General features: G+C 44.6%; 1 protein-coding gene across 1 annotated transcript in view; it reads right to left on the bottom strand.

Moving 5' to 3' along the window:
- The window catches only part of lrmda (leucine rich melanocyte differentiation associated), a 196,367-nt gene that overhangs the window by 3,531 nt on the left and 169,301 nt on the right, over window positions 1–23,535 (bottom strand). The window contains exon 6 of the mRNA XM_058058243.2: window positions 20,875–20,959. Within this exon, the coding sequence (XP_057914226.2) occupies window positions 20,875–20,959 (85 nt within the window). The remainder of the gene's footprint in view (window positions 1–20,874; window positions 20,960–23,535) is intronic.

Below are 23,535 nucleotides of genomic sequence, written 5' to 3'. Positions count from 1 at the left end.
CCACTAATCCAAAGACTGAAGGGAACCGGTTCTTGGACTTTGATGAGCACTGATGCAACAAGAGAAGGACTAAGTAAGGGAACAGCAATGGGACCATGGTTGGTCTTTTCTACTTGTTACGTCCCAGCTCTGTTTTCATTAAAAGGCTTTTCGGTGCATAAAAACATGGTCCAACAAGTTCCCTTCACAGCGAGAGATCCTGCTTATTACCACAGAAGATGGACATAGACGGCAGACAGAAAGGAGCACGTAAACAACCTCTGGGACGCAACTTGATGAACTCGTCTTCCATGCCAAGTACCAAAGTCACCCTCTGTGGATCCCAGGCCAAACAGTCCACTTTCACAAAACCATAAGACACAGCGGGGGCGGCGTTAAAGTGACATGATAACAAAGCGACAAAGGAGGGCTAATGTCTGCCGAGGAACGGTCCGGCCTTCACGCCGCGCGTCAGGCTACACCTGTGGTGGTTGTTCAGGAGGGTCGCCATCGTCTTGTCTTTATTAAAAGCCACTCAAGTCCAAAGCTTGGTATTGTTCTCTCGGCGAAGGCAACAATAGTGTGCGTTCATCAAACAGAATATCAACCTGTACGCAGCAAGCGTCCTCTCGATGGGGGCTCAAGCGAGCTACATGGGCAGGACAACCCCCGCCAGGGCAATATATGACCCAATAACAGTAGCGCTATATGAGACAGTAATACAGTAATAGCAGTAATACAGTAATACCTCGCTTTCTCTCATTCATTCTTTCCAAAAGGTCCAGAACTACAAAAACCCAAGTCCATTTTCACAAAGAAAAAGAATGTAAATCCCGTTATAATAAAACCTTGGTTAGCATACAACAAAGGTTCTGGTTAACGTACAATATGGCGTGTGCTTTGTCTCGTCGTGTACTCCTGAAAGAAAAAGTTCAAAAATCATCTGCAATTGTTTTGTGAGACATGAACACACGTCTCTCTATTCTGTGCCATCTAAAGATATAAAGATATAAAAATAGAAAAAGAGGCAGCCAATGAATGCACATGATGGGGCGGCCATGATGAAAAGCACTCCAAAACGCCCCAACAAAGTTTCGGGTTTTCTGTCCATGTTGTGAGTACCATGGAGTAACAGGTACGTTCATTCTTCTCATAACCCCGGGGTGTCCAGACGTTTTCCAGTTGTGGAAAATGAAAGGATGCAACTTTTCCCTAACCTCATGTTCCAAAAATGACAACTTTATTAGTTTGTTTCTCATAATATTACATGTATTAAAAATGTTTTTTTGTCTTTCTTTATTTATTTCAACTCTGGGCTGCACGGTGGTCGAGTGGTTATCGCGCAGACCTCACAGCTAAGAGCCCCAAGTTCAATCCCACCCTCTGGTTTCCTCCCCCATTCCAAAAACATGCTAGGTTAATTGGCCACTCCAAATTGTCCATAGGTATGAATGTGAGTGTGAATGGTTGTTTGTCTCTATGTGCCCTGTGATTGGCTGGCCACCAGTCCAGGGTGGACCCCCCCTCTCAGCCCAAGACAGCTGGGATAGCCCCCCCACGACCCTCGTGAGGATAAGCGGTAGAAAATGAATGAATGAATATTTCAACTCTACGGTACTAAAATGACATCATTTTACTTTTAATCCCCATAATTTGCTAAATTTATTCTCGTAAAAATATTATTCCCGACTTTTTTATTTCGACTTTATTCTCGTAAAATCAGCACTGCTCTTTGCACCCCCCGATCTAGGCGGTTGTTTTTCATACTCGGGTCTCCTGCATGAAGACTGGTGGAACGACTGTGTGCTGTTTGACATTTAAAGCGAGCGGTTCATTAAAAGGCCCACAAAACGATGGCGAGATAAGAGAAAGTCAGCGAGGAGAGCGAGGCAGAGAGGCTTTAATGATTGTTCCCCTGCATACAATCAGCGTGACTCTTTTTCAAGGGCCATCAATATGTCACAGACAGACACATCCGACGGATGTAGCTTTTAACATCAAGGTTATCTATTCTTGGCATGAATCCACTCGCTGTCTCCTTTTCACGTCCTATAACTTATTCCTCTCTCGGGCCTGTCTATGCTGGAATCTCTTCTTTCCCCCCCAATTGATATTACTTATTCCTCCACAAGACCACCCTTGCATTTTGGCCACTTAGCCAACGGTGCCATCAGGGCTGCCATCCATCAGGAGGAAAAAAAACCCACACTTGACCGAGTGAGGGAAAAAGCCAATTAACAAGGCAATTACGCTTTGGGTATTATCTCCCAGGAGGGTGGAAGAAGGGTGGTGTACAAGTGGGCGGGGCTCAAATGGGGTGGGGGTGCGGGGGGATCGATGCGAGAGTGGCTTATGAAGGTAAATAAGCGAGGCCTTTTATTGTGCTCATGGTGCCTATGTATGTGTCCTTTTTACTTTTTATTATTGATTACAGCAAATTACGGCTTTGAATTGAAAAAAAACAAGAAAAAAAAACGTATTGAATTGGTAACTGTTATGGCGTGGAGAAGGGGTAGGATTTAATAAGCTTTGCTTCTTCCTGCTCCTTTTCATACATGTGTAGTAATGAGGTGTTGTGTGTATGCATGTATGTGTATGTGTATATATGTATATATATGTATGTAGATATGTGTGTATGTATATGTATGTATACGTATATTTGTGTATGTATATGTATATATATGTATATATATATATATAAATAGATATTGTAAGTGCATATGTGAGAAAGAATAATGTAACATAGTATGCATGTCTGAAATAAATTAAGAAGAAGAAAAAGAATTATTCTAGCCGGGATTTATTTCCCATACACAGTAATCCCTCGTTTATTGCTTAATTGGTTTGAGACCCGACAGTGATGAATGAATTGAAGTCAAATATTTTAGCAGTTACATAGAAACCCTGTTTATGACTTTCTAAATGTGCTGAACATTATTGGAGTATTATTGGAGAAATGAAGTAGTCACATTCCCACTCATTTGAGCCAATATTGTAGACGTAATAATTAAAAAAAAAAATAAATAAAATAAAAGAAAATAAAAGAAAATAAAAGAAAATAAAAGAAAATAAAAGAAAATAAAAGAAAAAGTCATATCAAACATAAACAAGACAGAGTATAGACTCACAATGTACAATGTTGTTCCTTTTACTTCCTCTTTCTGAACAGTACTTCCTGTGGTGGCTATTGACGCATCAATGTAACATTACTGACACCTAGTGGCCAGTGTAGAGTACTATATGTATATGTATATAAACAAAGGACAAAAGTGAAGGTGTCAAGTTGCTTCATGTCATGCTTCTGCTATGAGGAATGTACTGTGTACCATGCTTTGCAATCGGTGAGAGCAAAGATGGCCGCCGCCGCCGGGTTGAGTAAAGCAGCATCAAGAGGCGCCCGTTACGTTGCTTTAATGATGCGCATGCTCCACTGTAGAGCACTTCATCATTTTAACAGCTGAGGTGACATCTGTCTCCCCGGCGGGGGACTCAAACCAAACTCCCCAGTGCAACTTTGTGAAATAAAGTGACATTTACCCTCCTCCAATAAAAAATATTTAGTCCATTAAACACAAATAGCTGTCGTCATGATGCATGCCCCCCACCCCCGCACGCTCTCGGGCCAGCTCCGCTTCCCCGACTGTTTACTGCGGCCACAACAACTGCAGCGACTGCATGTTCTCAACTTCAGCGTATTGATTAAACTTTTAAATAGCTGCCATATAACCCTGGGACATCAGGGAGATTAATTTGCGTCAATGTTCATCTGTAATTCATTAGCCATTTATACTCTCCACATCCACACAGGCTATCAGGGAAATGTGGGCCATTTTTCACCCAGCAGAAGCCGAGGAGCCCAGAGTGGGGAGGGAGGGCTGCCGTGTGTGGGCGTTAGCGTGGAGGGCCTGCCGACTGTGGAGGAACACCGCGATGCAGCGCGATCTCACACCGCTGCAAAATGCAACCACAACAATGAACATACGGTCTATTATTATCTTATATTACAATTATTATTACAATTATTATATACACGGCCTGACTCCCTAAGAGACTGAACAGGGGGCGCTTCTTTACTCACAGGCAGAGAGTCCCAGGCTTCTATTGTATTTGTACAAAAGCTTCACATTAAATATGTTTTTTATGTCTGCTTATTTAAGCACATTTGACACATTTGCTTAAATAAAAGTAAAAAAAAGGCATTCAGAAGACACATTCAAAGATGCAGTGGTGATACGTAGTATTCCACAGTGGCCACTAGTAAGGTTACACCAATGCAGTGGGGGTGGGGGGTGGGGGGGCAGACCAACCATTCGTTCATTTTCTACCGCTTATCTTCACGAGGGTCGCGGGCATGCTGGAGCCTATCCCAGCCATTCCCACCCACATTCATACCTATGGACAGTAACATAGCAAGCATGTTTTTGTAATGGAGAGGAAGCCGGAATACCCGGGGAAAACCCACGCATGCACAGGAAGAACATGCAAACTCCACAAAAAGATGGCTGAGGGTGGAATCGAACTCGGGTCTCCTAGCCTGCGTGCTCACCCATCGGCCACCGTCTTATTTTCTCTGGTTATGTCTACTATGTATATTGGGTAGTAGGAGTGTAAAGGTGACTATAGGGGTGCTATTTCAAGCCTAGACAGCTCTATTAATGTTAAAAAGCATATCTGGAAGGTCTATGTCTACATTTCTAAGGAATCCTGCTACTGGAAATTCATGGTCGGCTCAGGGACCAATGAACCAATTGATAAATGGAATATATTATAATTTTGGAATATAAAAAAAAAAAACGAAGCATTTTTATCTTTGCTAACGCAGGATTTACAGCGCAGGGGTTGGACCTTGGTGTATCTTAACGACGTACAAGCGGTCTAAGCCGCTTTGATTGGATGCTTTATGTACGTAACGTGACGCTCCGACATTGTCAGCTGACTAAATGGCCGTAATCAAACAGCGGCATGACTCACTGATGGCTGCATTACATTTCCAAGCAGATAAACGCCTATCAGCCGTTGTACTTCCAGCCCACGAGGACGAGGAGGAAATTGAATTCCGGGGCACATAAATTTTGACTGAAGTATGATATTACTTCTGTGTGTGTGAGAGAGCGAAAGAGCGGAGGCGGGAGGGGGTTCTAATGAGAAAAATATATAGTGAAATTAATTTTAGTGACATTTATTCCACACAGAGTCGGGGGAGACAGTGGTTACAGTAGCTCTGGCGTGCGGAGATAAGAAGACGGGCGAGGATGGAGTTTCCCGGGATCGTCTTTTACCAGGCAGACGCTGTCATCGAGTAAGTTTCACGGTAAAGAAACGGCCAAACTCTGCTGTCAGCACAACAATGGCAATTATTTACCGCGGGAGCAGGTGAAAGACATCGTCTACCCTTAAGGGCGCTTGAAGACGCTAATGACGCCACTAATCACCTGCGCTCATTTTCTCCGTCAACATGTGCATCTGAAATGGCCACGCGGGGGGCGTGGGGGGTGTGACACTGATCGATTGTGTTCTTCATTAGGCCCTGGATTTCTAATTAAAAGAAAAGCCACAGATAAGTGTTTCAAACCTCTGACCACCACGGAAAACGTGAAAATAGCAATTAGAGCCTCGGCGGCGCTCCGTAATGTCGCCGTTAATAAGGGGCTGCTCCATGAAGGTTTAATCACTGGGACAGGATTCAATAACAAAAGAGCGTAATATTAATCACCAGAGAGTGATAACTTCACTGTTCATCTCTTTGACATTGGAGGAAGGGATGAATTAATGATGCTCTCCATCTGAACACATTAAATAATAATTATCAGGCAAAACAGCATGAAAGGGACTGCATAATGAACCCATTGTCAGGTCAATTACAAGCGCATAAAAGTCTTGAAAGGGAGGTAGCTTGTTAGTCCGCCGCCGCGGCGCAAGGACACGAGTGGCCTCGGTGCAAGATGGGAAAAATATCACCGGGAGGGCAGCGAAAACGCATCTCGGCGGCGAGCGTGCCGCGCATTGCAAATTGTCTGCAGCAAAGACAAATGACGTGACAATGACAGTGTTTTGTTGGCCGGCGAGCAATGTCGGTCGCTAAGAGCCGCGTTAACTAAACCGCACACGCCGCGGTGGACTTCACGCCTCGTCGCACAAAATAGCACCTCGCCACCTGTCAGCGCCCATTTCCATCAAGTCAAAAGCGGACACCAAAAAATTTAGTGCGGCGGCTTTTGAACACGTGCGTGAAAATAGGAATTGATTTTGTGCTTAGGCTGAGTCCACGTGTACACAAACGGTTTTTACAAGGTTTTATTTTAACCCGACAGACTCGAAGCAGTCGTCAAAGTCAAACCTGACGGACAAGCACCAACCTGATGTTTCTTATATATTGTTTCTCCCGTCCATCTGTCTTCTTCCACTAATCCACTTGTACCTATCATCAAAGCTCATGACCATAGACCATGGACCATGGACCAGTGCAGAGACCGCATCACAGCGATCCGCCTGTACATCTCACTTTCCATCCTTACTCGTAAACAAGACCCCAAGGTACTTAAACTCCTCCAAGGAAGCGGCACACCACCCTTGGCTTGACTTGACTTGGAGATGCTGATTCTCATCCCAGCCGCCTCATACTCGGCTGAGAACCCATCCAGGGAGAGCTGAAGATCATGGCTTGATGAAGCCAGCCAGACCGCATCATCTGCAAAAAGCAGAGACCAAATCCTGCAACCACCATCCGGCATCCCATCTAAATTCTGTCCATAAAAGTGATGAACAGAATTGGTCGCCCAGTCGGAGTCCCACCCTCACTGGAAAACGAGGCCGATGTATTGGCGGCAAAGCGGATCAAACTCTGACACGTTCGTACTTCAATGCCGTCATTTCTCCCACCGGTTATTAACAAGAAGGACCACCTTGGTCATAAACATAAACAACAAAAGGTCAAAGGCCAAGGTACATTTTGGAATTGTAATGTTTAAGTTGTTACTCCTGCACCGAACCGCCTAGTTCCGTTTGGGCCACCCTTGGTGGTATGGGTGGCAGCCCTGCAGACATCAAGCACTCCTTAGTCCACCACATCCTGGTCCTTGGAAGAGCCCCCGTTATTAGAGTCATTTCAGCGCCCACCCTGACGCCTGTGAGGCACTTCTTCACTGGGGGCGCCCACTCCCCGCCTGTCCGACCGAGCGCCCGGCCAGCCGGACGGTGATTGGATGCGACACGGCGGAGGAGAAGGGCAACAGAAATGGGAGCTGGCAGGGCGAGGGAGAGCGAGAGCGAGAAAGGAGGGCGGCCACGTTGGCCGGGGCCCTCGTGGCGTCCGGCGTGTGCCCATCAACACGGGTGAGCGTTAGCCAAGAGCCACTTGTCACAATGATGGAAGGGCAGGATCAGTCACGTCAAGGCTTCATCCGACTGGAAGATATCAATCTCCCGGCCTAATCCAAGAGGACATGCTAAAATATCCTTTAACATTTGCTGTCCCACCTCGCCCGTGTGTGTGTCTGTGTGTGTCTGTGTGTGTGTGTGTGTGTCCCTTCAAAGTGTGTACAACCACCATTGTTTGCTGGCGCTTATTTTCACATGCCATTACCTCTGACTCTGGCACTGACAGTCAAATTATGATGGACAAAATGATATTTACCGACATTTTTGGAGACATTGTGAGGTGTGATACATTGGAAGAAAGAAATCTAAAAAATATAAGACAACTGATTCAATGAGAAAAAAAATAACAAAAAAATAGAAGAAAAATAATAATAATAATAACAAGTGATAGTATAAAATATGACATCTGCATTCCGGCAAGCTCCTTAACGACACAGAGAAGCAGCTGGAATGGGGGGGGGGTTGTCGGGTTGGTGCAGGAGTTGAGTTCACTGCCTTGCACCTGAGCCTTGCCGATTGTGGGAATCGAATCCTCGGGCGGCGTTCCTAACACCTCATCCGCGGTTGCCCGGCGGACTTTCCGACTTTTAAATTGGCAAAGCCAATCACTGGGACGGCTGCAAATATGAAGTAATAAAGCATATCCACTCTTGGCATCACGCGGGGGGGGTTGGGGGGGGGTGGTGGCCAGATGAAGGCGTGAGAGCATGATTAACTGCGGATCACCTTGTGAGGAATGATCCTCTCCATTTCCGTCTTCCTCCTTATCTGGCTCTCTTTACCCTTCCTCCCCCCAATGACACTCTTCGGACCATCCTCGGCCCCCCCCTCGCACATCCCCCGACAGGCAGAATAATAACGCTCGTACATCACTGCCCCCGAAAAGTCCAATAACCTAAATCTTCACTTGCCACACACCCCGGGACTCAATTACTTTATTGACATGTAATCTTCATAAGGGGAGAAATATTGAGCATGTAAGGTCAGCTGGTTATGAAGACATATTATCATATTATCTGCATGAGGGTTGTAGGGGGCTCGGACCTGACAAAGCTAATTATAATGGTACATGTTTCAGAGCTCACAGCGTATTATCTGCTTGACTGCTTGGTTGAGTCCCAGCTGAGGTATGGCCGAGACGGGGATGAGATTTCACGACTAATAGCGGGCCCGGGATGTCTTCTCAGGGCACGGGAATTAATGAAGCCAAATATTATCGACTGCACATCACTGCGATAAGATCACTGATTTGTCAGGACTCGCTTGTCATCGGCTAATGGCCTCCGGCGTACCGTCGTGCACGCCGGCCACGGACGCTTTGGCCAAAGAAAAACAACACAAGTCCTACAATTTGGAATTCAAGACAATTTTCACTGGGAATATTGAAGGACGAACGTGATGATAACCATAGAACACATAATGGCTGGTCGACCGGCATGAGTCTAACCAGAGAAGCCTCCGATTTGGAATTCAACCGTCAACAAGAGCACTGAATCAAATAGCAATCATTGAAATAATTTTATCAACACATAATTTGTTTGACTAAAACCATAAAAGCACCAAACGATGTAATTACAGCCCATTAATTCCTCCGCACTCTGTGCACACAATTTTCACTCTTTTTACTACATAAATCAGGTCGTTTCATGGTTGAAAAAACTTGTTGTTAGTCAAATAATATCAATATTTTACCAAATGTTCATAAATTAAGCACTTCAAAGCATAAAAATGGCTGTGCGTTGTGATATGATATGTTGTATTCTACATTGGCCACTAGGTGTCGGTAATTACTTGTAACATTATCAGAGCTCTCTAAACATGACATAACAACCCTATAGTCGCCTTTGCACTCCTATTACCCAGTGAATTACACATAATAAGAGCATATAAGACATAGTAGACATAAACAAGACAAAATATATGTACTCATACATGTTAGCATTGGGAAAGTTCCTTGTTCCTGTTCTGTAAGGTACTTAGCACCTCATCAATGTAACATTACTGACACCTAGTGACTAGCGTACAATACATGATATGACCACAGGTCTTCTGAATGAATGCCTGTGGACATGAAATAACGCTCTTATTGTCACTGCACTTACATACCTTGTATTAGCTAATATACTGTATTTGACATGCTAATAGAAAATAAGACATGACAGAAATGTTAGCACTGCTAGCATAGTGGCTATTGGCCCGATGTAACATTCCTGACACCTAATGGCACAATAAACATTCACACAGGGGTTGCTGTCAGCCACAACTCATGCCGGTCACTGACACTCTCCACTTTGCTAATCATGCTAACAACATTCAAGACAAATTTATTTACTGGGTACCATTTGTCATTCATAGCACATCACTTCCCAGCAGCAGTAACCACCCATCCATGCATTTCCTATTTCCTATGCTGCCGGGTAGGCTGGAGCCTATCCAAGCTTTCTTTGGGCGAGGGGCGGGGTACGCCTGGACTGGTGGCCAATGGAACTGCAGTAGTACTTTTAGTTTATTTTAGTTGTATTAAATGATGGTAAATGGTATTGATGTATGGTCAAATGTAGCATTAATAAAGCTTTCAGGATGGCCTGGAATGAATTCTTTTGACTTTTTATTATTTGTTGTGGAATGAACTTAGAAGCAAGTTAGCGTTATGGAAAGTATTGCAGTCTCCGCCGCTAAAGGGCCAGCCTTGAAAAATGGACGGCCACGGCTGTTATCACGTCCGTCCCAAGGTTATCTTAATGTCATCCTTCCAAGCTTTGCTTTTACAGCCTGGTGCCTGCTACATGAAGCAATAACGCAGCGGGGATAATACAACGTATATTTCTTTAGCGAGAGGCTGGGAGGCTCGGCACAAAAGAACATATATAGTTTAGCCAGAATCATAACGGGTCACAGGGCGGCAAACAAACAGTCGGCTCGCCCAGAGACATCGCATCTGAGGGACACAGTGTGCAAATAAAAACCAGCAGTGCGAGACGTGGACGGCCCACTTTGTCCGCCGCCATGCCCTCCTCGTCCGTCTTTCCTCCCAAACCGCCTGAATCCTTAACTCTCCGGTTCGAAAAGAGGAAAACGCCTGGAATGGTGAGGCGCGGTTCCTCGGCGCTGCCAAAAGGTTGTGTGTTAACACTCACTAATGGTGTCAAACTGACACATGTTTTAGCTTTCTGCTGAGGCGCTACGGGCGCTCGCAAGAACACTTCTTGTAGCAGAAGAACTCGGAGTGGTACTGGTCCGTTTCTTTAATTCCCCTGCGTTATTACAGCCGTACCTCGTTTATGGCGGTTAATTAGTTCCACATTAACAACAATAACAAAATAGGATTCAACCATAGAAAACATGGACACCATAATATGTCAACATATTAACTCCTACGCTGCAGGGTCTCAAGCTAGCAAGCTAACTTGTCTGCCTCAAATTTATTTCCTCTAAACTTAAGAAGCCAAAAATGTACCACTTCCACACGGAATGGGAGGAGAACTATTTTCATTCTGTGATGTGGGACGTAAAAATAGTGTTAAGGTATGGCAGGGTTAAGGTAATGTCATGTAAGCTAATGGCTCAATGTTTTCTGTCAACTATCTTTATTTTGTTTTTTAGTGGTGATATTTTTTCTTGCAAAATCATTTATTATTATTAATTTCATAATTACCCCCCTCGTGTCAATGCCCACCTCTTCATAGAGTCTAACTCGTGCTGTAACTTTCTCTTGGAGATGAATACATTCATAAATCTTTTATTACTATTGTTATTTGTAATATATTTTTACAGGCTTTACAGTCGTCCCTTAAACAATGGATTATTATTACTATTTTGATTGATTTGATCAAAAACCTCTCCTCCCGCTCCATGTGGAAGTGGTATGTTTTGGCTTCAGAATGAAGTAAATAAATTGGAAGCTAATGAGTTAGCTTGTGTCCCTGCAGCACATTACAGTTCAGCAATGTGGTGTCAACAAAGAATAATTGGAGTGTAAAGGCGACTATAGGGGTGTTATTTCATGTCTACAGGGCTCTATACTAATGGTAAAGATTGTACTTATGTATCTAGAGAGCCATAAATGTGTTTTCTATGCCCGAATTATGAAACATTTCCATTGATTACTATTGAATCCTTCTTTGTGGAAATGGAAATTCACTTATCGTGGTTGGGTCTGGAAGCGATTAACTGTGATAAACAAGGAACGGCTGTAGCAAACATGTTCAAGTCAAACCCAGAGCCCTGCCAAGAACCCAGCAGTCAACACACAAGGTGGCGATTAGTTCCATCTTTTGTTTTCCTCCAGCAAATAAACACAATATCAGTTTTGGCGTCTCCGTCCAATACTGAGGCCATACGTTCAACAACCGCACGGGATGTCTCCTTCCTGTCAAACATGATGTAGTCTGATGGCCACCGAACGGAAGGTTTCATGTCGGGATGCATGACTGTCCTCCGGTGGGGGTGCGGGGGGGTGGGCGCCCTTTATATCACAACAATCTGGGCCGGGTTTGTGTTTTGGACCAAAAATGACTCAGTTGATCCGTTCGTCTCGCACTGCAGTGACACAGCACGCCAGAAAGCATCCACCAATCAAACGATGATGGTGAAAGAACTTGTCGGCTCGCATTACGGTGACAGAGAAACCTGCTCCGTCTGTTTAAAGCAGCTTCATCAGCAGAATCGGAGTGACAGGCTAAAAGGTTGTTTAGGGCTCGCTAGCATTTTCCGTGACCTCGCTCTTTTCAGTATGTCTCGGGATCCGGGTCCTGGAAGACTGGCTCCTATTTATATTTGCGACTACCTTTTAGCTCCACATGATCAGCCAGTAGCAGCTGACCCACAAAATGATGTTCCATCGAAGGCTAAATCAGAGAATCCCGGCAGTCACGTCCGTCTTTTTTAGCAGCGGTGAATCCAAACAACGCTCTTAACGCAATGAATAATCTAAACGGCGCATAATGTGCGCCGCGCTGCTCGTCTGACAACGGTTTGTGCTCACACATCACAGCTTAGTGTCTCCTCAATTGTATATTGATGTCAAGGCGGCTGACAATAAATCGCTGGATTCACCGGAGAGTGAGAAAACAGTTTAGACAATGGCCCGATGGAGCTTAACGTAATTGACAGATGAGTCCGACTCTTTCCACGCCGGTGCCTTTGGAGCGCTGACGACACCTGGGAATGAGTGTTTGTGCACGCGTGTGTACAGCGGACCAGGACCCACAACTGCTAATTACCATCGCTTCTTCCAAACCGCTTGACAAACATGACACCGAATTAGCGAGTGGCAACAATCAGTACAAGTCAACTGTCTGAGTCGGACCGCTGGATGAACGAACGCCGCCATGAGGGCACAGCCAGCTTTTAAAAAGTCCACTTTTATGCAAAATGCAACCAAAAATAATGCATGTAGACACAATAATAACAACGGTCAACACACAATGTAACCGCACCGCACAAACTATGTGGATATCTGAATACATAACAGTAATCCCTCGTTTACCGCTGTTCCAGGCCCGACCATGATGGATGAAATAGAACAGAATAAATGAAATATTTTCAGTTAGGCCAAAGAAAACCAGTTTACAGCCTAAATATAGTTTTTGACATGATGTGAGCCCTCTAGACATGAAATAACACACCGTAGTCACCGTTAGACTCCTATTACCCAATAATAATAATACGACAAAATAAGACATATCGTATTTTCTGCACTATAAGGTGCACCAAAAATCAACAAGGTGTCTTATAATCCGGTGAATTTATGTGTGCACTGAGTTCCAAACACTGTAAAAATGTTGCTGTGGCACTTGGGTAAGCGCTCCGCTTGATTGAGGGTTATAATCCGCCTTCCTTTGGGCCAAGGATACGTTCAATTTGCATATACAGGCACAGGTATGACTAATAATAGGCCATATTGTATATTAGTCCTGTTATAATAGCCACACCGTCAGCATACGGTCTGCACCATGCTCACGTTATATAACTCATAGCCACAAATATGTTGATCAAAAATGCACAAATGCACGGAGAAAGATTTTCGCAGAGATTAGGACATGAAGGTACGCATTCAGCTTGATGATCCATCATACCACATGAACCAATAAGACGCATTAGTCTTACTCTGCTCTCCTGCCGTATCGTCCAATGTGAAACACCAGACACTTCAAAAGGTAAACACCGCTGGTAATATACAATAATTACCAGGAGGACGTGTGGTGGTGGGACCTTTTTAGCATGACAAGTTGTCCACCATCTGCTAACATATTAGCAGCTATTCATCAGCATGAAGAGTCGAGAGTCACCATGCACAGACAGACTCCGCCTGCTAGCCGAGCCATTTGTTTTCCGCTAACGACACACACACACACACACACACACAAAAACCTGCTGGACCCAACATCCATCCTGCTGGAAGCGAAAAATACCCAAAACCATCTGGCAGCACGGCCCTATTGTAAATTACAATGATGGACTCCCACCATTGGAAAGCATGAAGCTCCACCGAGCGTGTCTCAGTTTTCCCCAACAACAAATCATCGTGGAAAATGAAAAATAGCGCAGCCGCTTTGGAAATACTGGAATTTCAAAGCCGGTTCTCGAAATAAGACCTTCCCTCTTGAGCTGATTTATGTTCTGCTTCTCTTCTGAGAATGACCCATGCAACTGGGAAGTAGACCAAAGTCCGACGCTCCACTTTTTCCCTCCTTTCCCAAGCGCTCCTGAGAGCCCATGTCCTTGTCCATCACGCTGACACATTGGGAGCGGAGGCCAGCACGTTACTTCAAACAAACATCTGGTTGTGCTTGAGCGGCTGCTGAGTCTGCGCCGCTCCGCAACGTCGTAAATAGCCAAGGTTTGTCTGCAACGGTCACGGACGATAAAGATTTACGAGGCGCATTTGCTTGCTGCTGTGAAAAGGCTTGAACGTTGGGAATGGTCGTATTTCATAGGCGCTGGACGAAGAAGGGAAAACGTACGATGGGGGGGCTGGTTATCAAGAAGCTCAAGAAAGATGGCAGCAAATCTCGCGAGACTTCAGCTCGGTTAGTAGCTCAAGGATGAACTTAGCTTGTTTTTTAGCTTTCTTCAGGTTCCTGTGATGGTACCACAGAAGCACCAGCGATGGCCAAGTGGAAGTCACCTCTTTCCCTCTTCTCAGATGACTTCAAAGGGTGAGCCATTTGACTTGGTTTTAGCTTTGTGAACATACTTCTATGACAAGGACAACCTTAGTGAACGGGTGACTTCAAAGGGTAAGTTTACTTTCAGTTTTATTTGACAATCCGTCTCCACTTTATAATTCTATGAAGAATTACAGTGGTTAGAAATGATAACAATTCGAGGTTTCTTCACAGGTGAGGGAGTTTACTTTCAGATTTTAGTTTTATTTAACAGTTGCTTAAATTCTCAATGATTCTATGGCAGTGGACCGATGTCTGTAAAGGGTGAATTTTACTTTTTCATTTTATTTTACATTGGAATATTTATAAATTACAAAAAAATACAGACGACAGGTGGCTTTTTTTTTTGTTTTAGTGTACAGTTAGTAAGTTTTAAAGTTTTTACTGTTCTTTAAGAAGTTCCAAATGATCAAAATAAATAAGAACAACCATTGTGGACATGTGTAGAAAGGGTGCGTAATTTTACTTTTAGTTTTATTTCACAACTCCTATTTATAATTTCACCATATTTTACTTTTATTTAACCGTTGATTAACTCTGTATTCTTCTGGGACAAGGTTATCTGAAGGTTATCCATTTGAAAAGCTGTCTTCAAAGGTAGAGTTCCAGGTGGTCTAAATGAGAATAGCTATGGTGCACAGGCGTGTTCAGAGACTGAGTAATTTTGCTTTTAGTTTTACTTCACCATGTGTCAAGTTATTTTCCTACTTTGATGTCAGGTTATGAATATTATAAATGGAAACAACCACAGCATCATGGAACAGATTCCTTCAACTTTGGAGGTTCCAGTGCAGTTAAAAGGTGACGATGTCGTTATTTTGCTTTTTACAGGATATCCAAGCTACCCGGGAGACTTTCTCAGCTACATCAAACAGCAAGGTAAAAAAAATCCAACCTGACGTGTCCTCAAACTGTGCACAAACAGAATTATTCAGGAAGTGTGCTAGAAGAAGAGTGCCACGGCGGTAATGGAGCGCTAATGACACTTGATGGAAGGCGGCTGGTGCGAGAGCCGCCACATCAAGAGTTCAGCAGTTAAAGCTGTCATGGAAGCCGAGGAGGTTATCCTGGCATTTAAATCCATCCACGCTGAGGATGTGCTGCTGCCTTCCAGGGTGAGTAACAACAAGGAGAGCTGCCAAACAAAAAAGGCAGCGCTCACTCCTCTGGACAGTGTAAGTGCAGGTCGGGTTTCCTCTGCCCTCCCTTCTGGTCCCACCTCATCCAACATTCCGGCCATCCATCTCCATGCAGGCCGGCCTTCACAACGTGTGCCAAAGATGAAGGAAACAGCCTGCTTTCATCATCATGGTGATGAGCTGCGAGATGCAGCAGGATATGCACATCCCTGAATGGATGCGTGCCAGCCTGACAAGGTCACGCACATGCAAGCCATCTCATCTTCACACGTCCGTTTACTCATCCATCACATTTCATCAGATATGGGGGGGATTGTCGCAGGTAAAGCAGGGTTTGACTTGGCTCTGTGGAGATGATGCAGGGGGGCGTCCCTCGCGGCTGAAGGCCCTGGTCTTTGTGGAATTGTTCTTTTTGAACACTTCACAAAGGACCGACTCTTTTGGATCACCCTGCATCTTCCCCTCATCGAAATCCAATGGAGAACATTTGGAGATGGATTTATGAGTTTGTCCGTGAAGCCATCTTCACCGCTTGGAGGAACTGATTAACGTTGAGCCATGGCTTTAATCTTTTGTCAACATTTCATTTTAGTGCTTGTTTGCAATAAAAGCCAAAAAGTGTCCGTCCATCCATTTTCTATGCCGCTTATCCTCACTAGGGTTAGGGTATGCTGGAGCCTATCCCAGCGGGGTCCACCCTGGACTGGTGGCCAGCCAATCACAGGGCACATATAGACAAACAACCATTCACACTCACATTCATACCTATGGACAATTTGGAGTGGCCAATGAAGCTAACATGTTGCTAACATGTTGCTAACATGTTGCTAACACGCATGCATGGGGAGAAAAGGAAAACACAGAGATGCGATTCCCGACCGGGTAATTGAACCCAGGTCCCCTAGCTGTGTGGCCTGCATGCCAAAAATCCACTCGTGTGTAAACCAGAAATTCTTAAGATCTTAAGATTGTGCATATTTGTTTGTATTTTATTTTATTTAGCGAAAATATGTAACATTTGCTGAAATATGCATATATCAGCAAATGGCACAAGTCCGACGAGGGTGGAAGAAATGGGTGGCCCCCACGACACTGCAAGGGGTGATGGGAAAAGAAGAAGAAGACGCACATCAGGTATTGGGATTATTGGGATTAATCATGGCGAGCTATACACCATTTTTGGAAGCGATTCCTGTAATTCCATTAATAAAATCTTGATGGAAAATCTGAGAAAGTCAACGTCCAGTTTGTTACTTCTTTTTGAAGTTTTTCTATTTTATTGGTGCATTACCGCCCTTGTTTACCTCGAAAATGGTACTTGTCACAAGTGTCGCAGAGTCACAGATTTTGGGGTCCGGCCAAACCCCCGACTGACTCCTTAAGGCCTGTGTGAGATGACTTAAGATAAAGCAGAATACGCGAATAAAAATGATTTACGTTGCAGGGAACGCCAAACAAAATTCCCAACTCTGATGCAAAGCCATACAGATCATTCACAACGATCAATAAATCAACTTTCCCAATAAATTCAGTTGCGCGTTGCGCAAAGAAACATGAAGTCATCCGTCAACCCAACAACCTTTCCCTTCACCAAGACGAGCGTCGACAGCGGCGGCGTAGTCATCCATTAGTCACGTATCGCCATCCAGATGTCTGGCGGAGGCGGCGATAGCAGCAGCAGCAGCAGGTGGAGATCCGCGTGAGCCCAGCTGAGCTTTAAAAGGCAGCGCTTAGCACCCACAGCTCCGTCATCTGGCCTCGCCCCCGGCCTCCACCAGCCTCTCGACAGCCCCATTCCTCATCATTTAGCCCTTTTTGGCAAAGCCCACGGCCCTTTTAATGGGCCGCGCTGAACGCTTCCAGATGTTTGTTTATTTGTTGCGCTGCAACTATAAAACACTTTACTTTCCGTTTGGATCCGCTCCATTTTTCAGGGTGTTGGGGTGGGAGTTGCACATCACCCCCCCAAAACAACACCAAATGAATGCGGCAAACAAATGTGATGCGCCCCGTGGGTGTCGTCAGGAAGTTGTTGTTTTTTTCTCCTTCTTGTCGAGCTTTGAAGGCAGCGTTCCTCCTGGGATTTGAATAACAGTTGTGCACCATTTAAGATACATCCATATAACCGAGCTGGAAGCTGGCCCGCAACAAGATTAAAGGGACCCGGGCTCATACTGGAAGGCATCCTTCCTTGTCTGTTTACGCCGCTTGTACAAAGATATCCCTTTCATTTACTCTTGTCACTGGTGAGGAATGGCCTGCTCAAATGGAATCTGATACCTGCTACTACTAGCGCTGCGTTTATTTACATACACACAGGAAATGAAAGGCATTTGATTAAAATATCCTGGGCGCGCACGGTTGTATCAATCAAGTCTGAGAGGTCTGTTTTACTTTGGCTCAGGTATAATTAGATCTGCGGAACAAACTTGCGTGTCATCCATAGAAAAATGACAGTCTGACTGGCAATAAAAGAGCTGATTTATTGTTTTGCTAGCACAGATTTACACGACATGGTTCAAGGCGCACAATCGGTGGCCCAAATGTATTTATTTATGCAGAAGTTATCTACCGACTCCATTTCCTGTAATCTTACACATTTTCATCCCTTTTTCTTATAATGCTATAATTCTTCCTACTCCTTTTCAGACTGCTTGAATTATGGAAACATGAATTAAAATTTAAACTTCTCGTAGGCTTAGCCGAGGTTACATACCGCCAACAAATGGCCAAAAAACACCAGTTCATCGATATCGATGATGTCTTTTCAAGTGTCCAGCGTTTGGGGTTCAACCTTTGGGTTGAAAGACCGATGTTAGTCAATAGGTCTCGCAGAATTTGGCAAGATTAAAACGTGATAGGATTTCTCGTTCAGAGAAAAACTCTCCCGTAGGGTTTAGGTCTGGGAAATAAATGGAAACTAAGTGGTTAATCAATATATTATTAGTGTTTGGTTTTCTTCCTCTCTTGCCTCCAAACAGACAGAAAGAGGTTCACTTTCAGCACCTTTCTTCCATAGAACACCGGCATGAACGGGGTGAGCCCTTTTGTCGGTCATAGGGTCTCTTTGACTTGAGTCACTCGCATACACACAGAAGAGTAACATCCATCCATTTTCTACCGCTCGTCCTCACGAGGGTTGTAGGGGTGCTGGAGCCTATCCCAGCTGTCTTTGGGGGAGAGGCGGGGTCCACACTGGCCAGCCAATCACAGGGCACACATAGACAAACAACCATTCCCACCCAAACCGGAGTACCCGGAGAACATGCAAACTCCACACAGAGATGGCCGAGGGTGGAATCGAACTTGGGTCTTCTAGCTGTGAGGCCTGCATGCTAACTACTCGGCCCAGAAGAGTAACTGTAGAAACTAAATGAGCAGAGTTCAAATATTAGCATACACTTTTTTTAAAGTCTTGTCTCCTCTCGTTGTCCGAGACCCAGTCTTGTTTGGCCTCGTCTGGTGACACCCCCATTAGTCCACAGTCCCTAGACGTAGTGTCCTGCAGACCGGCTCATACGGAGACACACACGCCTGGACTCACTTGTGGACCGTTAGATTTAGAGTGGACTTGACAACGAGAGGGCGCCGCGACTTAGAGTCAAGGTGACAGTGGTGGAGGATCCTCGGGCCCCTCTGCCAGACCACACAGTCCACTCCACTCTGCGTCACGCCTTCAAGCAGACACTGCGGACCCCCCCGCCGCCACCACCACCGAGCTCCTCGCCTGGCGTCGACTTCCATCTCATTTTTAAGCCCCGTCCCCTTAATCTTTCCCTCTTGTTCTCTGTCAAGCTTACTCTATGAAACATATCTTCCCTTTAATCTGCCTTTTACTTCCTAGCTGCCTTGTTTCCTCTTTTCCTAGCTGCCTTGTTTCCTCTGCCTCGTCCAAGCGGCCAAGACAGGAGCTTATCTGGACTTTTGTCCTTGCTTTGCGGCGTCCTGCCACAGTGCTGCCATCCTTCGGGAGCCACGAGCTGCTGAAATGACCTCGGCCCTGCCCCGACACGGGATGGACATGACAATACGGCCGCCCCCGCACGAAGGAACATGTTGATCTGCTTACAGGAAGTGCGTTCTTCAAGTCTGTCAGCACAAACCGCCAGGACAGAATCGTCAGCAGATGGCCCCATCCCAGTTGTTTATACCCTAAATTAAAGCCAGCGCTTGTTTGGGTTTACCATCAGATAAATCTTTCAGTTTAAGTTTGGAAAAAACAAACAAAAAGCAATAACAGCACCGAGGCGCTGATGTGAAGATGACTTGAAGGGCAAAGATGAGGGCTGGATGGTGTGGAGTCAAAAAACCAAAAACAAATGGAGACTGTCACCCCGACTCAGGTTTGAGACGGAGGGGAAAATATTGCATCTGTCAGATCTCTTCACCTTTAAATGGACCGTTCTTAGCCAGGTCGGACTCGGTCTGAACCCCTGATGTTGACACTGAGCTGTCCTTGGTGCTGCGAATCTCAGGGTGGATGACCATTCCGTACAACATCTCCATAAGGCGATCCATATGGGTGCAAGAAAACCAAAATAAATTGGTTTCGCTAGGACTTTCATTTTACGATAAACAAATTGGAGAGGCTAACTAGTTAGCTCGCTAGCTTGCATTTGCTTTTTGATAATCCACGTCTCAAACTGAATAAATAAATACATTTTTCAATAGAAAACTGCATACTTATACATATAAACTTCATAAAATACAGTCAACACTCGGGTTATGTATGCTTATGTTTGCCTCAGTTTTCGTACAATATTGCATGCAATAAGATGGTCTGTTTGCCCTCAACAAAAAAAAAATCAATTCATTCTCCATTTTTCATGTATTTTTTGTTAATATTTTGATTACAAAGGGGGGAAAGTAACAACTCTGATCAATATGAGCCAGAATCATTGTCTCATACCAACAGATCAAGGTTGCTTCCACTCGTGTTTGACGCTCCCACGCGTACGTTCACACCAGATTTCATGTGGATTATTATCACTATCAACACATCGATCAAGAAGAATAAAAATAGAATTAGTCCAACGGAATCAATAGATTCCCACTACTGTTGGGGTCACGACTTGTATTTACATAATCCACGGACGTAGCGATTGAGCGAAGGCATATTTCATCTTCTTGCTATTAAAAATGGAGAGTTACATATAACGGGTTACCTTGAAAAGGTTGTGCGGTCTAAAGGTCTTTGGTCTTGCCCTTACCTTTATGGTTCTTAGCGTCTCTGGATCCTCGGGGTAGAGGCGTGTAGGGCAGAGGCTGGTTCTCAAAGCTGGCTTCTTTGGACGTCTGCGAGAGAGGAGAGGAGACACGCGATGACTATTTTCATAAAAACGGCCTTGACAGCTTTATTATCATGGCAGCTAATCATTAAGACGATATACTGTATACAGTAGCATGGTCAAGTAGTACAGTATAGTATATTGTGTGTTTGGCACAATATTATGCTTGAAGGTTAAAATATAGTCTGTGGCTTGCGGTGGTACTTTTGTACGTGTAGTAAAGAACACACTGTATATACAAGTACTTACTTTAAACATACAGTATATGCATTTTTAAAGTAAGGACTTGAGCTTTTGAGGCATTCAGTCAAAGCTCGTTTTTTCCATTTTGGCTGGGCTTCACGTGTGCAGCACTTGCCGGACGCATGGCGTTCACATGGCAAATCCACGTTGCCTTTCTCTGGTAATGCCAACAACTGCAAAAAAGATGGGACTCAGACGAGCACAAAAACAGCCCAAAACAGAATCCCAAATCTGTGAGACTACCCCCCAACCAGGTCAGGAGTTTGTTGTGTTTTTGTTCTTCGGTGCACTTTCAAGGTCCAAAACATCCTCCTTCCTTCCCGTAGCTTTTTAACCAGCAGAGGAGGTACTTTATCATGACACAGCGATATCTGATGCCTTTGCAGAAATACTTTCCTTTCCTGCAGGAAAGAATTCACCGGGCCTTTAATCATAGCCACTGACAAATACATATTAGCGATGGTTTGGCGGTGCATTTTTCCCCCCTCCACTTTTATTGTTGTTCCTGTTACATGGCCATGCATAACCTTGAGAAATGCGATGGCACGCTCTCCTAAATGGAACCATATTTATCACGGCCAAAAGAGAGCACGGTGAATTGAAACAGATCACATAATGTACTCTCAGATAGGATCTCTGAAAGGCATTAAAGGTCGGGCCAGCACCAGGCTCACGTTACATCGACACCGATGCAAAAAAGACTTTGCTACAAGAAAGAAATGGCGGCCGTGTTTTGACAGCAGCTCTCGGCCTCCACAGTGGCTCAAACCTGCTAAGAGGCGTCAGCGCTTGTGTGCAGAATCCTGAAAAAGTAAGACCGGACTGCACACGGTGAAAGCTGACGCTTCTATCTCAGGAGGACCCGCAAACCTGTGATCTCCCTCACGCCATCCTCAAGGCCTCATTTCCTGCCCCGCTCCAGAGATCACAAGCCCGGCCTCCAATCCTGCTGCTTGGCCACAATTACGCTTCCCGGTTGCCGCGTTATTAGCGGCACCACCCACAGATCGGTGGGAGGGAGGGAATCCAGCGGGACCCGGCTTTCAGAATGGCCACCCAACCCTGAGACGACACCGCCCGTTCACCTCACGCCCGCTGATCAAACAAGCCAACCCATTCAACAGCTTTGCTTGTCACAATGCGTCCTATCCGGAGCGATGATTCCGCCCCGCCCACCCAACATCAATCAACCCCCGCCCGCATTCGCTTGTACTGATCCCCCCCCCTCCCTGCCAGCTGCCTGCACTTAATACACTTCAGTCGATACCCCAGTCGGCAGCCCTGCTTGTGATGAGACAGCGCAAGTGAAGGATTCACTTTCAAGTTCTTCCCGTGACATTGAGGCAACCCAAAGCGTCCGCAAAACTCCAATCGAATACATGAATTCGAAAATAAATACATACGCTAACATCAAATGTGTCAAATATACATCCAAATATATTTTAAATAATTAAGCATGTGAAAGAAAATATATGATGCATCACACACTGCGCCATTTGGAGGCTTTTGTGGAAATGTGTTGTTTAAACTTGCATTGGAGACTTCTAAAAATAAGATAATAATAATAATAATAATGATAATAACAATAATAATAATGATATTATTATTATGTTATTAATATTATTAATAATAATAATAATAATAATAATAATAATAATAATAATAATAATAATAATAATAATAATAATAATAATAATAATAATAATAATAATAATAATAATAATAATAATGCTAGTAAATGCTTTGCTATCTCAAACTAAAGTACAAATACACACCAAAGACTAAATGGGGATCTCCCACTGCTGACCAATGCAAATAATTTTTTTTGCTATTTTATGCTATTTTTTGTACATGGGTGTCCAAACTGCGACCCGTGGCTGCTGTTTTCTCCAAACACGTATCGCTGGTTCGCATCCTGACGTGGGTCAAACATCAAAGATATACACTAGTGTACTTTTTCAGGTTTTCACCCTCGTTGCCTAATTAGAAAAGCTAATCTGGAAAAAAAATAAAAAGTGTGACGTCCATACCCGGCAGTCTAAAAACTCCAAGCGGGGGCGTAATGTTTGCATCAGTGGAGGGTGCAAGTCCACCTAACGGGTTTCTAAACATGTCACGCCTTCCCATGGCGGGCTGATTCATACACACAATAAAAGTGTCCTCACTGATCCCCAAGGTGCCCTCTTCTTCTTCATCAGCGTCCCGCGTGCTTGTTCCTACACTGACCAGAGGGAGGTGCTGCTGTGTTGTGTATTTAGTATAACACTGGCTCCAAGCCCCCCCTCCCTCCTCTCTCTTCCATCCATATGAGTCTGCTCATCAAGCTCAGCATTGTTTTAA

The sequence above is a fragment of the Doryrhamphus excisus genome, linkage group LG20 (genome assembly GCF_037039965.1).
Source record: "Doryrhamphus excisus strain RoL-2023G ecotype Guam linkage group LG20, RoL_Dexc_Guam_v1.1, whole genome shotgun sequence".
Lineage (NCBI taxonomy): Eukaryota > Metazoa > Chordata > Actinopteri > Syngnathiformes > Syngnathidae > Doryrhamphus > Doryrhamphus excisus.
This window is presented reverse-complemented; position numbering and strand designations above follow the sequence as displayed.